Here is a 15,083-nt window from a genome sequence, read left to right on the forward strand (position 1 = left end):
CACGCTCTTAAGTTTGAAAAAAATCCTTTGCAAACATGTCTGAGAATAACACGTCATCCACATCACTGCAGTCACATGACTTTAGTCTCGCGCATGCGCGTCACAACAGACACGGAAGAGAAGGCAATGCTGAATAAAGTCGTAATTTTTGTTATTTTTGGACCAAAATGTATTTTCGATGCTTCAACACATTTTAACTGACCCACTGATGTCACATGGACTACTTTGATGATGTTTTTATTACCTTTCTGGACATGGACAGTATACCATACGTAGATTTTCAATGAAGGGTCAACAAGCTCTCGGACTAAATCTAAAACATCTTAAACTGGGTTCTGAAGATGAACGGAGGTCTAACGAGTTTGGAACCACATGAGGGTGAGTCATTAATGACATTTTTTTAATTTTTGGATGAATTATATCTTTAAATCAGTATTTATATGGAAATTGTTTTAAATAAATGTCATAATGTAAACATGTTGAAGATCATGATGACTCACTTGCTAAACTGTGCCAAACTCCATCACAGATGGACTCTTCTGGTCTGAGATTCACTGAAAACTCTCCACTTCCACTGTTCACTAACACGGTCACCTGCATGTGTGAGAAATAACATCAGCAAATACAAATCACCTCATGTCAGAAACAATCCAGATGTACATAAACCAACAGTAAATCTCATTTAACGCTGATGTTTGTATGTGATTGATTGATTGTATGTGTGGTTGCGTCACCTGGCCCTGATCGAGGTAAACACTCAGCTGTTGACTCTTCTTGGCTCCGGCGTGCAGCAGGAGGCCAGAATCAGAAACGGGCCGAACCTCCAAAAGGATCTCCAGATCTTGAGCCAACACCAGTGACTCGTCTATCATAAATATGCGGAGAATGAAATGAAATCGTATCTCTTAAAAACTAGCTTTCTTATATCTACATTGGTATTTTTCTATAAACTTGACTCACCAATGATCAGATGTCCTCCCTGACTGGAGAAGTAAACACCGGGCTGAAGGGGTTGTTGGTAGCAGGGTATCACTCCTATACTGTGAGACGGCCTCTGAAGCGCCACCTCATTCAGTTTCACATCCTTCACACAGCCAATAAAACCAGGCTGAAAGAGACAGAGAACGATATAACAAATTGTGCCTTTGATCTCCAGAAAATATACAAACAGTAATAAAAAATGTTTATTAATAGTAAAAAGCAGCACACTAACTAGCTGTAGTGTAAATAATCCAGTGTTTACCGTAGCTGCAGTGTGGTCTGAAGGAAGTCCACCGATGTAAAGCGGACCTCCAAATATGTTTCTTCCTCCACCTGGTGCTCTCTTATTTTGAACGTCGATTCCATCCACCGTCAGAGACGCCCGATCGTCTTCCACTTTCACGAACACCTGCACAATTTCATTGTAAAAAATGAGAGGAATAAGAAGAATGAATAAGAGTTTGTGTCAAAAAGCACAGTCACATACGAACCGTGTGCCACAGGGCGTCGTTGTATTTCTTCTTGCTGCGTATGGTGGTCTTCCTCTTTCCTCCGTTCACCAGCAGCATCAGGTTGCCGTCATGCAGAGACAGCGTCATGGTTCTCTGGTTCTTCCCTCCGGCGACGTGGAAGATCATCCCACTCGAAGAGTTCACACGCATGCTGAGAGAGATGTGAGGCCTGCGCAAAACAGATTCATCATCTTGATTAAAATAAATGTCGGGAATGTTTAAGGCCAGAAAAATTGGTGCATATCGAACCTTAGGGGCTGATAGAGTTACATTTAAACATCTGTGCTATTATTCAATGTTAACCAGTAACTAATGCATAATAGCACAGTAATGTATTTTTCTGTCGTTAAGACATTTACACAAAATCTGCCTTGAAATCTGCATAAAGTTCAATTGAAAAGTTGCACTCTTAAAGGTCCACTGTGTAGATGTTTAGCAGCACCTAGTGGTGAGATTGTGAATTGCAACCAGCAGCTCGAAACACATAGAGAAGCTACGGTAGCCGCAACAGGACAACCATATCATCATCTAAGACAAAGTTTTGACAAAACGTTTCTACAGAACAGTTTGTCCGTTTATTTACTGTAGAAACATGACGGAGACTTCCATGTAAGGAGACCCGTGATGTATGGAGATAAAAAAAATGACTCATTGTAAGGTAATAACAACAATACAGTTCAATATGTAAGGTCTTTATACACCACTGCTAATATAATTATGTATATTATATTGCATTTCTGTCAAGAGATCCTTCTAAAAGTTACACAATGCACTTTTAAACCTTGACAGTTTTAAAAAGTATTATCTATTTGCACACACACAATTTTTAAGGCTGAAAATGTTTGTATGCATTTATAAAAAAAAATAAAAGAGTGAAATACTCACGATTTGCTAAAAGCCTGAGGGAGATCATCGAAACGCAGGTGGCTGTGGGAGGAGCCACTGAAATGGAGGGCGTCGGCCTCCTCGACAGACATCTCAGGCTGGCAGGAACCCTGTGCCATACGACTTCTTGAAACTGCTTTAAGCTTCTGTTTAATCACACATTTATCAATAAAACATTAATCATATATGAAAATGAATAAAAAAAAATAAAAATCGGTAACACTTTACTTGAAGGGGTGTTCATAATCATTCATGACATGACACTTAAAGGAGTGTCATGAACATAAAGGAGATTAATTACACTTTGATCGACAACGTCATTTGTTCAAATAATGTCATTTTTAATGCAAAGATGACATTGTTTGAGAGGTCTTTGTCATGACAACTTCACATAAACCAATACAACACAACTGACCACTTTTTACCAGCGATACAAATTGAATTTGTCATTTAAATGTCATTAAGTGTTAATACTCTTTCAAATAGTTTCATAACAGTGTCATGAATGTTTTTCAGTTCATAATGTTTTTTTATTTCCTCATGTGTTTAAAAAATAAAATCAATCATCCAATAATGATAATAATAATAATAATTTTTGAAATGTATAAAAATTGATAAAATTATATTTTATTGCATTTGGACACAGATTCACCTAAAATTGAATAAAAACAGTACAATAATAGGTTAAGCCATGCAGTGTTGGGTCCATATAGCTGCAAAAACTGTTAATTACATTAAATTAATGAATTAAATGTTTTTTTTTGTTGTTGTTTCTTCTATGGCCTCTGTGTAAGGATGAACAAGTTCTGTTAGTTGTCAGTTTTTTATGTATTGTGCACATACATAAAGTTAAGTATAATCTTTTGACGTGTCCGATGCATTTTGTGAAGGTATTTAAAATGATTTGACAGAGTATTAACACTTTATGACATTTTAATTACAAGTTCAATTTGTACCAATGCAGTTGAGGTCAAGAAAACTATTTGTGATGCTGTTATAAAACTATTTAACAGAGTATTAACACTAAATGACATTTTGATGACAGTTTAATGTAATGTAAACCCATAAACCTAGGTAGTTGCTTAAGTTTGATCATTATTCTGCTATGTATGTTTATGACAAATTTATGACAAGTTATGATGAGGCGCAATGATATTAATAGAAAATCGCAACTTTTAATTTTCTGTGGGTCTTAGTACACGATGTAACTACAGAAGAGTCAAGTTTTAAATAAGAAAAATATAGGAACTCTTTGGTTATTTTTTTAGCGCGATGCTAATGGTCTAATCAGATTCAATGGATTATGCTAAGCTATGCTAAAAGTGATATCGCCAGACCCGGAGATCAGCTGAATGCATTCCAAAACGGTAAAAATCAAATGTTTCACTCTAGGGGAGCTGGAAAATGAGCATATTTTTAAAAAAGTGAAGTGTCCTTTTAAGTAAACAAAAGGTCAGTTTAGATTTTACAAAATGTTAATGACAGTACCTTTGTGCTCTTTTTCCGTGGAGTGTCTATAATCTCCAGTGGCTTTGACGATGCCGGACACTGAAATGCGTAACTTTTACTGTCCTTAGCTTTTATCAGATCCTCCACGTTCTGCATATCAACCGTTCTACAAAACACAAATAAATGATAACAACATGTCCATCATTCACGCATATTTACTCAACAACCAAAATATTTTTCTTTTATGATACATTATGAATCCCTCACCTCTTTATGAAGAAGTTGCTGATGCAGCCGGTGATGTTGGGGATGTCGCTTGATTCAGGAAGCCCACCCACATAAGTCATATCAGGCTGCAGCGCCGCCCTGCTGGTTACTCTGCTGTCACCACCGGTCTCTTCACCAGACTCAAGCACATCGTCTATATAAATGCGCAACCTAAACAAAGCAAAGGATTTTCACAACCCTGTACAATAATACCATTTTTATTTGTAATACATTGGTTTAATGATCTAAACATACCCATCTGGTTTGCTGTAAAAGGCTACATAGTGACTGTTGGCATCATTGTAGGTCTTCTGTGACCGGACCTCTTTTTTGCCATTGTTAATAACTACATGACCCTTGTCTAAGAGAACCTGACACACAGCGCTCTGAGGACAGAAAACACAATAAATCAAAATGTAAATCAGGAATCGCATCATTTCAAGTATGTATAACTACGAGTTTGTACCTGGCCTTGATGATAAAACATGAGCCCGTCCTGGTGCTCTGTTCTGAAGCCGACACCGGCATAAAAATTGTCTTGGATATCCGGTACATCAGCCAGTTGTAATCCCAGATAACCATCACCGGTGAAATGAGCCTCACGAGTTAACTGAAGCGCACACACAGTTTTTTAAATTGATAATATGTGATGCATTATCCATCATTCACTTTCATTATTAAAGAGGAGGAGTATGAAGATGGTGGGGTGTTGCGTGTTCTCACCAGGAGATCTTCGGGGCAACCGTAGCTGATTCCTGCGCTCTTCATGATCTTGATCTGAACGAAGCTTTGAAGAGCCTTGATGTGCCTGAGACAGCCCTTTATGGAGCCACCGTTAGGGAAAATACTCCTCAGCCTGTAATGTCACACACAAATAGGTTTTACACAAACTGTGAAATTCACAGCTTTCTGCTGGATGACTTCTCATTGGCTTTTTTAAATCCTTACCCCTCTGGCATCTCATCATCAGGCACTCCACCCAGGAAGTAGCGGCCTGGGAAGATAAGTTCTTCGCTTGTTAGGGTGTAGATGATGACACGATCTATCCTCACTACCATTTTTTGTTTTCTTTGAAGGTAGACATTCATCTGAAACCAACCCACAAGAGAAAGTTAAAATAAGTAAGACTACACAGGACTGTTAGAGAATGGGTCTCATTCACTAAGCATTCGTACTAACACATTTTTTTTGCATGAAATGTGCGTATGGACCTTTTCATGAGTAAACAAAAACATTCATACTAAAATTTTGTACAACTTATACCACATGTACGCAATAATAAAATACTATGTTATAATTTTAATGTATATAATAATTTTGATATATTGTACTTACATTATTATATTTTCTATATTATATATTATATACATTATCTATATTATTATATATATTATAATAATTTTTACACATAAAAAAAGATTGGCCCAAAGACAATCCTTTACACTTTGTTTTCTCACTTTTTTAAATATCTATAAAAGTGTTTGCTAAATGGCTAAATGTGAACATAAGGTAAATGTCATATACACATACACATACACACACACACACACAGACATACACACACATACATATGCACACACACACACACACACACACACACACACACACACACACACACACACACACACACACACACACACAGATGTTGGTGTATGTGGTTTACGGGGACATCTCCATAGACACAATGCATTTTATACTGTCCAAACTGTTATATTCTATTCCCCTTACCTACCCCAATCCCTAACCCCAATGTCACAAAAACCTGTTGCCAGTCTTTAATCTATGAAAAACTACCATTTAGTATGTTTTTTTAGCTTTTCCGTTTATGAGGACACTCTTTGTGTCCCGGTAAACCACCTTTATAGCATAATAAACATGTCATTATACACTATTCATGTCCTCGTAAACCACATAGACCAACCCACACACACACATATGTACATTTAGATTTAATCTAGTGCTGGGAAAACGAATAATCACGATTAATTGCATACAAAATAAAAGTGAGTTTTTGCATATGTGTGTGTACCGTGTACATTTAAAAAATTGTTTATATATAAAATATAAATAAATAAAACACATATAATACACATGTAAATGTTTCTTCAATACATACATTAATGTGTGTGTGTGTGTGTGTGTGTGTGTGTGTGTGTGTGTGTATTTATATATACATAATAAATACACACAGCACACACACATATATTATACAAAAACTCACGTTTATTTTGTATGCGATTAATCGCGATTAATCATTTGCCCAGCATTCATTTATTTACATTTTTATTTTTCTGTCCACACCAGATGAGATGCAACTACATCAAACAAAAATCACAGCCAATCAGAAGCGTTTGTAGGCGGAGCTTTCTTCACAAGCATGTGCAGTGGCAGACTCTCACAGAGCTTTAAAGGAATAGTCTACTCCTTTTCAATATTAAACTATGTTATTACCTTAACTAAGAATTGTTGATACATCCCTCTATCATCTGTGTGCGTGCACGTAAGCGCTGGAGCGCGCTGCGACACTTCAATAGCATTTAGCTTAGCCCCATTCATTCAATGGTACCAATTGTCTCGCCTGAAATGTCCGCTCCCATTATGAGAGGGAGGGTGTTACTGCGCCGAGTCGAAGTACTCCCATAAGTGCTATTACGCCATAAAATATAGTTCCTCTTTTAAATCCGCTTAGAAAAGCGCTACGTTTTATTTTGTACCACCAAACTTGCTCGTATAACTACTCGTCTTAAATAGGAAAAACGTTGATGTGTTTGATCACTTCTAACTTTATCTCTGAGTGGTGCCATTGAATGAATGGGGCTAAGCTAAATGCTATCGAAATGCCGCAGCGCGCCCCAGCGCTTACGTGCACGCACACAGATGATAGAGGGATGTATCAACTCTTCTTAGTTAAGGGTATAACATATTTTAATATTGAAAATGAGTAGACTATTCCTTTAATATTCAGGATGCGCAGAACTTCCAAAAAATGAGATCTCTGTGTGGGCGGAGCTTTCTAAAATAGCATCAACTGTCGCTCTTTGAACAATGCAAAACTCTAAGTAAGATTAACTCTTTCCCCGCCAGCGTTTACAAAAAGTATTTATGATTTTCACAAAAGAACATTTTCTTCTTTAAATATATAAACATACAATATCTCAAATGAAAGAACAGACCCTCAGCTTTTAAACAAACAAAAAAAAACTTCTATCCTATCTTCATTTGTTTTATAAATTGAATGATAGCGCCACCTAGTGGATAATAGCAAAAAATACATTGCCGTAATTACTCATCATTGGCAGGAAAGCATTTGATCTTATTGAAGAGATAACACGTCAAGAAGGGGAAAGAGTTAAAAAACAGTTTATCATGTGAAGTGTCACATCTGGTTGGGACACAGTGCGATGTACAATTTAGTTTTAATTGAAGTATATTAAAACACATTTTGCAAGTATTCAAACACTGGGAAAGTATTAGAATAGAGAGTGGTTTACTCACAAATTTCGACTGAGTGTTTCCAATTGCTATTTTAGATGAATCCATCTCTTTTAAAGGCTCTAGTGCCAGTGTTCCATTAACATTAAAGAAGACTTTGAGAAGACCTTCATGAATGGCAATGCACACATACTTATCCTGAGAAGAAATCCACAGGGATGAAAAGCATTAATACATGATCATAACTGTCTGAATGTCATAAATCCTTTGAAAGTGATGTAAGCGCCTCACCCCATTGAGGAACAACATGAGAATTCCGTTTTGTGAGACGAGTTTGACCTGCTGCTCAAACCTCTGCGTGTCGGTGCTCGGCACATTGAACAAAACTTCAACGTAACCCGAGCCATCGAAATACACACCGTCAACAACCCAATCTGGTGTGTTTACTGGCCTTTTCCTGTTTTAATACAAGAAGAGAAGTAATAAGAACAATAAATGCCCGGACACTCACTACTCCAGCCCATATTCACACATACCTGGTTATGTTTTAGGAAAATGAGTTGGAAAGGATAAAATACATTGAAAAGTGACTAATATTTCACAAAATACTATGATGGAAAAGGCCACTAGGGAAGACCAAAATATACTGACTATAATGACACAGATACAGTACTGGGGCCGGATTCACAAAACATTCTTAAGAAGAAAAATTTTCTTAACTGCCATTTTTATCTTAAATTCAAGCTTAAGAAAAAAGTTAAGAATATTTTGAATTCTCAAAAAAGCTGCTTAAGAACGTTCTTATTTTTTTCCTTAAGAATGTTCTTAAGAAAAAACTTAAGAAGAATTTCAATTCTCGAAAAATAAACTGTCTTAAATAACATCTTAAAGTTAGGATAACCTTACAGTAGTCTTAAATCTCAAAATGTAAGATGTTTTATAAGTTAATGTGATTGTTTTAAATGTGACATGTTGTATTTTGTAGTCTGAAATGGCAATCTAATCAGTTTACTTCACATAGATTCGTTTAAAGAGGAATTCCACACTCATATAATGAAGTTTAATGGCTTACTCAGTAATATGTCATGAAACACAAATAAGTATTAGTGTTATTAATATTACCAAACATTTAACTTCCTCCGTAATAGCCTACATTTATTGTGAAATTACTTAACAGCTAAAAGTCGCTCTAAGCGGGAGGCGAACCGGTAATCGCTCCGTCATGTGAGTCGAGGGCTCCGAAACGGCGGGCACGCTTCACCCTCCGCGTCCGTCTCTTGACGCGTGAGCGCGGGTCGCGGGAGACGAAAGGCGTGGGCACGGAGAGTGAAGCACGCACACTCAGAGCGCTCGACCCGCATGACAGACCGATTGGGACATTTTGGAATTATATTTACGCACCGCACCGCCTTAATACTGTAGCTGGCCTCTATTACAACAGCGACATCCTGTAGTAGTCTAAATGCATCACTCGTTTGTATCGCGTTAATGATCGCAAGGTAACGTTAGTCAAAAGATTAATGGATAAGTGTATTGTTACCTCATTAGCAGGGTATCTTAATTTAAAAGCTTGCCATTTTATTCTTAAGACACAAATTTAAGATATTCTTAAGAAAAAAATTGAGTACTTCTTAAGAAATGTTTGAGAATTGCACTTAGGAACATTCTTACGCACTTCTTATAATTTATCTTAAGAACTTTCTTATTTTTTGTCTTAAGAATGTTTTCGTGAATCCGGCCCCTGGTCTTTAATACAACAGATGACAGATGGTTAATATAAGTGTCATTTAGATCGCCTCTCACCTTGAACAAGGCAGGTCAATTGTGGTGTTCAATTCAAACGTCTGATCGAAGTTATAGAGACTGATGAGCTTCTGGTTCAGACTCAGCAACTCAACGCAACCTTTGAAGAAGTTCGATGTCGTAGCATTCAGAATCTCTGGAGGCTGTGCGTGTGAAAGAGAAGAGGAAAAATTTATATTTGCATAGATGGACGTACAAACTAGGAGTTGCTATAGAGTTTCTAAAGGTGCGTTCACACCAGAAGCTAATGTAATTATTTACGTGACTAAATTATATTACAAGTTAAAGGAATAGTCTACCCTGTTGCCATAATAAACTATGTTATTACCTCAACTTAGACGAATTAATACATATCTATCTTTTTTCAATGCGTGCACTGTACAGCGTGTTGTGAATGTGTTAGCATTTAGCCTAGCCCCATTCATTCCTATGGTACCAAACAGGGAAGCCACCAAACACTTCTGTGTTGTCCCTATTTAAAGACTGTTACATGAGGAGTTATACCAGTAAGTATGGTGCCACAAAATAAAACTTTTTTTGGTACCATAGGAATGAATGGGGCTAGGCTAAATGCTAACACATTCACAACACGCTGTACAGTGCACGCATTGAAAAAAGATAGGTATGTATTAATTCGTGTAGGTTGAGGTAATAACATAGTTTAATATGGCAAAAGGGTAGACTATTCCTTTAATGCAAAGACACGAATAGACGCAGGATAGCGCAATTGCCGTGAACATACTATATTCGTACCAAAGTCGTGTCTTCCGCACAAGATCAATGCCGGTCAGTGGCGGCCGGTGACTTCTTTTTCGAGGTCGCTCGATGCAAAGTTCGTCACAACATGTATGCAGCCCGTCATGTGTGTGATTTTTAGTTTAAAATATGTGTTCTGCGCGTCGAGTGATCCTGTGTGCATCACGTGTCTTGTCAAAATAAGTGCTAAAGGGTTTATGATAAAAGAGACGCTCGCGTTTGCCAGATACTCGCATAATCTCATGCGTAATCATACGTGTTATTTTGACAAAACACATGATGCACATGGTTAACATGATGCAATAAACACATATTTTGAAAACATAAGCAACACACATGACACCCCGAACACATATTTTGAATTTGCGTCCCTCGGAGCAGTCACTGATGCCAGTCAATGAAGAGTGAATCTAGAGTGAATAGCGCAATACGTTTTTTCGCTATAGAAAAAATAGACTTAGTTATAGTCTTATCGGATGCACATGTGCTGGTTCTGGTCTATTGTTGTTGATTCTTTGTGAAAGTTACCGGAAGTTCACGTTTCACAAAAGTTGTGTGTTTATGTTGTTAATGATGAAACTGTCTATAAGGGGGCGTGTACACCAAGGCACACACTTATGTTTTCAAATTTTTCCAATGGAAGCGTCATGCTTTGCACTTTTTTCATGTTCAGAGTTGAAAATGTTAAACTTTGGGTGAAACGCTCAGCTCGTCAATGTCACTTTTCACTCAGCCGTCCAATCACAGTGGAAGGGGGCGGGACAAATACCACAACAAAAAACTGTTTTCAGCCGCATCTAAACGCTTTGGTGTACACGACCCCTAAGGATATTAATGGTTACCGTGAATATCCTGTCTGGTCCTTAAAGATCGCCTGAGGTCAGGGAATTTTTGCCGGTTTAACATCATACTTGAAAATACTTGAGGTTTGTAGCACAAATATTCAAATCTAAAACTGCAATAATAAGAGTCATGCCTGTCGTACACTCTTTAATTGTTGAATAAAAATAAATGACTTACATTAAAGGTGCTGGGGTAACCGCCGACATAAAATACAGTCTCCTCGGCCGGGAGGTTAAGTAAGCCATATTCACCTCCTGCGTTCAAGCTTGCCTTTGTTATTTTTGTGCCTTCTGAATCAGTGGCCATTGCCATCTGACCGTACTGGAGAGTCCTGCAAACACAAAATAAATAGTGTGAATATTTAAAAAAATAAAAACAAGGGATAATGCAAAGTGTGTATCTTACCTCTCTAGGACGAGATGGTTAAAGTAATCCATGTTCACACTCATGTCCATTAAAACATTAGCTGTATCTCCTCCCACGTTAAAGTACCAGCGCAGCTTTGCACCTTCCAGCATCATTGCCATATAATCTTTAGTAGACTACAGTACACACATAAAGTACAATAACACAAGGGGTTAATATTTGTATTTATATTTCAATATATAAATGTTTATTGAGCTTAACTTACGTCTTTATTGCCGAGATAGAAGACAAACTGGGGTTTGTCGGGTTCGGCCTGCCGGCGTCTGCGGTTCGGACGAGGGAGCTTGACGTACATTTGTAGATTTGAATATCCTGCCAGATCAGCCACATTACTGGGCGTCCTCACCTGTACTCCAGATTTACCATTAAACTGCATGGAAACGCCCACCTGATGGGGAAAAACAACAACTCTACGGTTACCTCTACAAATTCATTGTTTGTGTGTTATTTGTAAACTATGTTGTCTATTGTTAACAGTCAAAACCCATGACCATTATTGCTAACATGGTGCTCGCTCATAGCTCAGGAGACTTCATGGAGTGCACATTATTTATTTAAACATCAACTTTCTTTTAAAGGTCCACTGTGTAGGATTTTAGTGGCATCTAGTGGTGAGACTGTGAAATGCAACCAACGGCTCAGTCCACAGCTCGCCCCTCCCCTTCGAAACGCATAGAGAAGCTACGGTAGCTACCACAGGACACAACATAATCGTCTGAAACAACATAGTGATATTAAGGATATAACTACACAACAAATGGACTTGTAGAGGAGCTGTACCTTGTTGGCGGCATTGCGAGCCTGCTCGATGAGCTGTCGGATCCTCTGGATGCTGTCTGAGATGTTGGACGGCTGAAGTGTGGTGTTTTGCAGACGGTCCAGCTTCTTCATGAGCTTTGGAAGAGTGTCGCTCAGGGCCGTCACTGCAGAAATGCACAAAACCCAGTGAGAAAGGACAAAAAAGTTGCACGCTGGTGCACAAATACGCAACCGCATGAACACGCACCTGATGCGTTGGCGTCATTTAGTGCCTTGTTGATATCATCGTTGGTTGCGTTAGAATCTCCATATTGCTTCTGCCATTCCTCTAGCTGTTTCTTTAATGGAGCCAGCGTGTCGGTGACGTTAGTTGCCGTGTTGTTAGCCTGCTCCACTGCGCTCTTAGCGTCTGCGATGTTCTTCGCTATGTCGTCTGCGACACATCAAATCAGGATTTAAAATCACATCAAAGCAGGGTTTCGCTTTAAAGGCAGGGTGCATGATTTTTCAAAAACACTTTGGAAAAGGGAGTCGGGCCGAGTACCAAAACAAACTTGTAGCCAATCAGCAGTAAGGGGCGTGTCTACTAACCAACATCATTGGCTGGGTTGCGTATGTCTGGGGCGGGTCTATCAAAAGAAGGTCCAGATTCTATTGGGGAAGTGGCGTGTTTGTTTTGGTGATTTCAAATGTCAACATGGCTTTCAGACATCATGCACCCGCCTTTAATGACACTAGACTTTCAATAGTGACCTGAAATTTAAAATCTGATTACATAAGACTTTAAGTTTTTAATATGGATATTTTTCTTACAAAATCAGGCCCTTAGCAGGCCTTTATTAACCCATTGGAGCTGCGTGGATTACTTCTGTAAAGGATGGATGCAGTTTATGGACTTCAAAATCAGAAGCACCATTTACTACCCTTATAAAGCTTGGAAGAGCCAGGACATTTTCTAATATAACTCTGATTGTGTTTGTCTTAAAGATGACAGTCATATACATCTCGAATGGCTTGAGGATGAATAAATCAGATTAATTTTTGGATTAACTATCCCTTTAAATGTCTCAAGGCAAACAATTCGTAAATGTTGGCTCTAGACACGTACAGATGTATTTGGCAAGGCTAAATGCATGGTTGCATGATTACGGCAATGACAGAGACTTTGAGCTCTGACCTCGGCTGATGTTGAGGTTGTCTTTGATCTTCTTCAGGTCTTCGAGCAGCTTGTCTTTCTTATTCACAGCCTTCCTCAAATTCTTCTTTATGGAATCCACGAGGGGCTTCAGACCTGTCGAGTCAATTTCAAACATCATCGATTCATGTATAATTCAGGTGGTGATTTTGAGAACAGCTTGTTCTGATTCTTTTACCTTCACTGATGTTCTTTTGCTCCTCTGCATTTGTCAGAAGATCAGTACTCTGGTTCTTCATTGAAGCAGCGGTTTGGGCCAGATCGCTGTCATTTATTTTCTGGATCAAGTAGAGAAATAATAATAATGCCTTGAATTACAGACATTTATAGAAGTGAATGAAATGTCAGTGCATGTGTTTATTTTTGAAGCTTTATGATGATTAATAAAAGTGGTACAGTACATTAAAGCAACACTAAAGAGTTATTGCTCTTTGCTCCCCCTACAGGTTAGACGCGTAATTGTTCATTAGCACTGTCGTAAATACTGCAGCATAGCTGGCTCTGATTGGATTGTAGGTCTGCCGTAAAGCAAGTTTTTGTAGTTTTCACTCGAACTACAGGACCACTACCCGACGGTTGGAAACTTCTTTAGTGCGGTTTTGGCCGAAAGAGCCATTCACCCTGTTTTGAGTGGATGAACCACTGAAACTCTTTGGTGTTGCTTTAAAGGGCACATATTATGACAATTTGTACAAGATGTAATATAAATCTCAGGCAGGGTTTCCCGCAGCACTTTGCAGTTCAGGCGGGCCGCCTAAGCAGGAAAACCCTACCGCCTTAACTATGTCGTCCAAAAAAATTCGCTGCACAAAAGGCCGTCAAATGCATCTCGAAGAATAGAGCGGACGCGCTTCACACGGCTGAAATGAGATAAAGACGTGGTCCGTTCTGTCTGGAGGATAGCCAGTTGATAAAACGTGTGTCCATGAGAACTGTAAGTGTACTTATGTTTTTGAGGTTATTTAAGTCTGTTATTGTATTAGTCTATAGTTCTTGCAAATTTAAAGTAAGTTAGCTGGTGATTTTGTTGTTTGAGCAACCTGCTAGCTAGGTTGCATGTGCCGGTTGATTCGATATAATTGTTGAGCAATTCCACTTTATTTATGTGCATTAATTCCATGCTACAGTAGTTTCATTCCTTCAAGATAATGTAATTAACAGTGGGAAATAATACGTTTTTACAATTTTTGTGCTATCTATCATCATTCACCAGACGTACTACAACATCTGCTTCAGTTTGTGTTTATTAACCCTTCAGTTCCCTTTCAGTCGGTCACTACGACGTCACGTCGTGACCGACGAATTGGGAACTCGCTTAGAGAGACCAATCTGCTTCGTATACTACTAAAACGCCAATGAACTTGGCATTGAGATATTTGCATAATGCTGGCGCCGCCCCGACAGGTGCCTTTATAAGCAGCAGGTGCAAATAGGGAAATTAGCTTTTTCGCTTCGAAAGCCGGCTTTATCTGCTACTGAGAAGCTACTTTACTCTGTTGGGATTTGATTGCTGAAGTTGGTTGAACTAGCAGTATCACAGCGGACGCTTCGCTTATTCCACGGCTCTACATCTGTTTATTGTTTTGAGTTTAGTGTGTGCGTTGCCTTCCTGTGCGCTCATCAACTAAGCATCTGAGTGAATTTCCCTAAAAGAGTGATACGAGAGAGCTTTGTGCCTTGTTAAAGGCAGCCACTCTCTCGTATATGCGGAGATCAGCGTCCTTTTCAGGATAGCTTTTCGCCGTGCGATCTTGGATGCGAGAAGTGTAAGGGTT

General features: G+C 38.6%; 1 protein-coding gene across 3 annotated transcripts in view; it reads right to left on the minus strand.

Annotated features, from left to right (window-relative positions):
* The window catches only part of lama5 (laminin, alpha 5), a 104,232-nt gene that overhangs the window by 4,836 nt on the left and 84,313 nt on the right, over window positions 1-15,083 (minus strand). For all 3 annotated transcript variants that reach the window (XM_065286204.2, XM_065286203.2, XM_065286202.2), the window contains exons 56-77: window positions 13,487-13,586; window positions 13,291-13,404; window positions 12,361-12,546; window positions 12,135-12,277; window positions 11,560-11,742; window positions 11,334-11,470; window positions 11,106-11,259; window positions 9,330-9,472; window positions 7,818-7,983; window positions 7,590-7,724; window positions 5,043-5,182; window positions 4,818-4,950; window positions 4,561-4,704; window positions 4,350-4,480; window positions 4,095-4,265; window positions 3,867-3,993; window positions 2,379-2,524; window positions 1,473-1,662; window positions 1,244-1,390; window positions 961-1,108; window positions 735-865; window positions 501-594 (exon numbers count right to left, since the gene is read on the minus strand). In XM_065286204.2, coding sequence (XP_065142276.1) covers window positions 501-594; window positions 735-865; window positions 961-1,108; window positions 1,244-1,390; window positions 1,473-1,662; window positions 2,379-2,524; window positions 3,867-3,993; window positions 4,095-4,265; window positions 4,350-4,480; window positions 4,561-4,704; window positions 4,818-4,950; window positions 5,043-5,182; window positions 7,590-7,724; window positions 7,818-7,983; window positions 9,330-9,472; window positions 11,106-11,259; window positions 11,334-11,470; window positions 11,560-11,742; window positions 12,135-12,277; window positions 12,361-12,546; window positions 13,291-13,404; window positions 13,487-13,586 — 3,163 coding nt within the window. The remainder of the gene's footprint in view (window positions 1-500; window positions 595-734; window positions 866-960; window positions 1,109-1,243; window positions 1,391-1,472; window positions 1,663-2,378; window positions 2,525-3,866; window positions 3,994-4,094; window positions 4,266-4,349; window positions 4,481-4,560; window positions 4,705-4,817; window positions 4,951-5,042; window positions 5,183-7,589; window positions 7,725-7,817; window positions 7,984-9,329; window positions 9,473-11,105; window positions 11,260-11,333; window positions 11,471-11,559; window positions 11,743-12,134; window positions 12,278-12,360; window positions 12,547-13,290; window positions 13,405-13,486; window positions 13,587-15,083) is intronic.

Source organism: Paramisgurnus dabryanus, chromosome 21, assembly GCF_030506205.2.
Source record: "Paramisgurnus dabryanus chromosome 21, PD_genome_1.1, whole genome shotgun sequence".
In the NCBI taxonomy this organism is placed as follows: Eukaryota; Metazoa; Chordata; class Actinopteri; order Cypriniformes; family Cobitidae; genus Paramisgurnus; species Paramisgurnus dabryanus.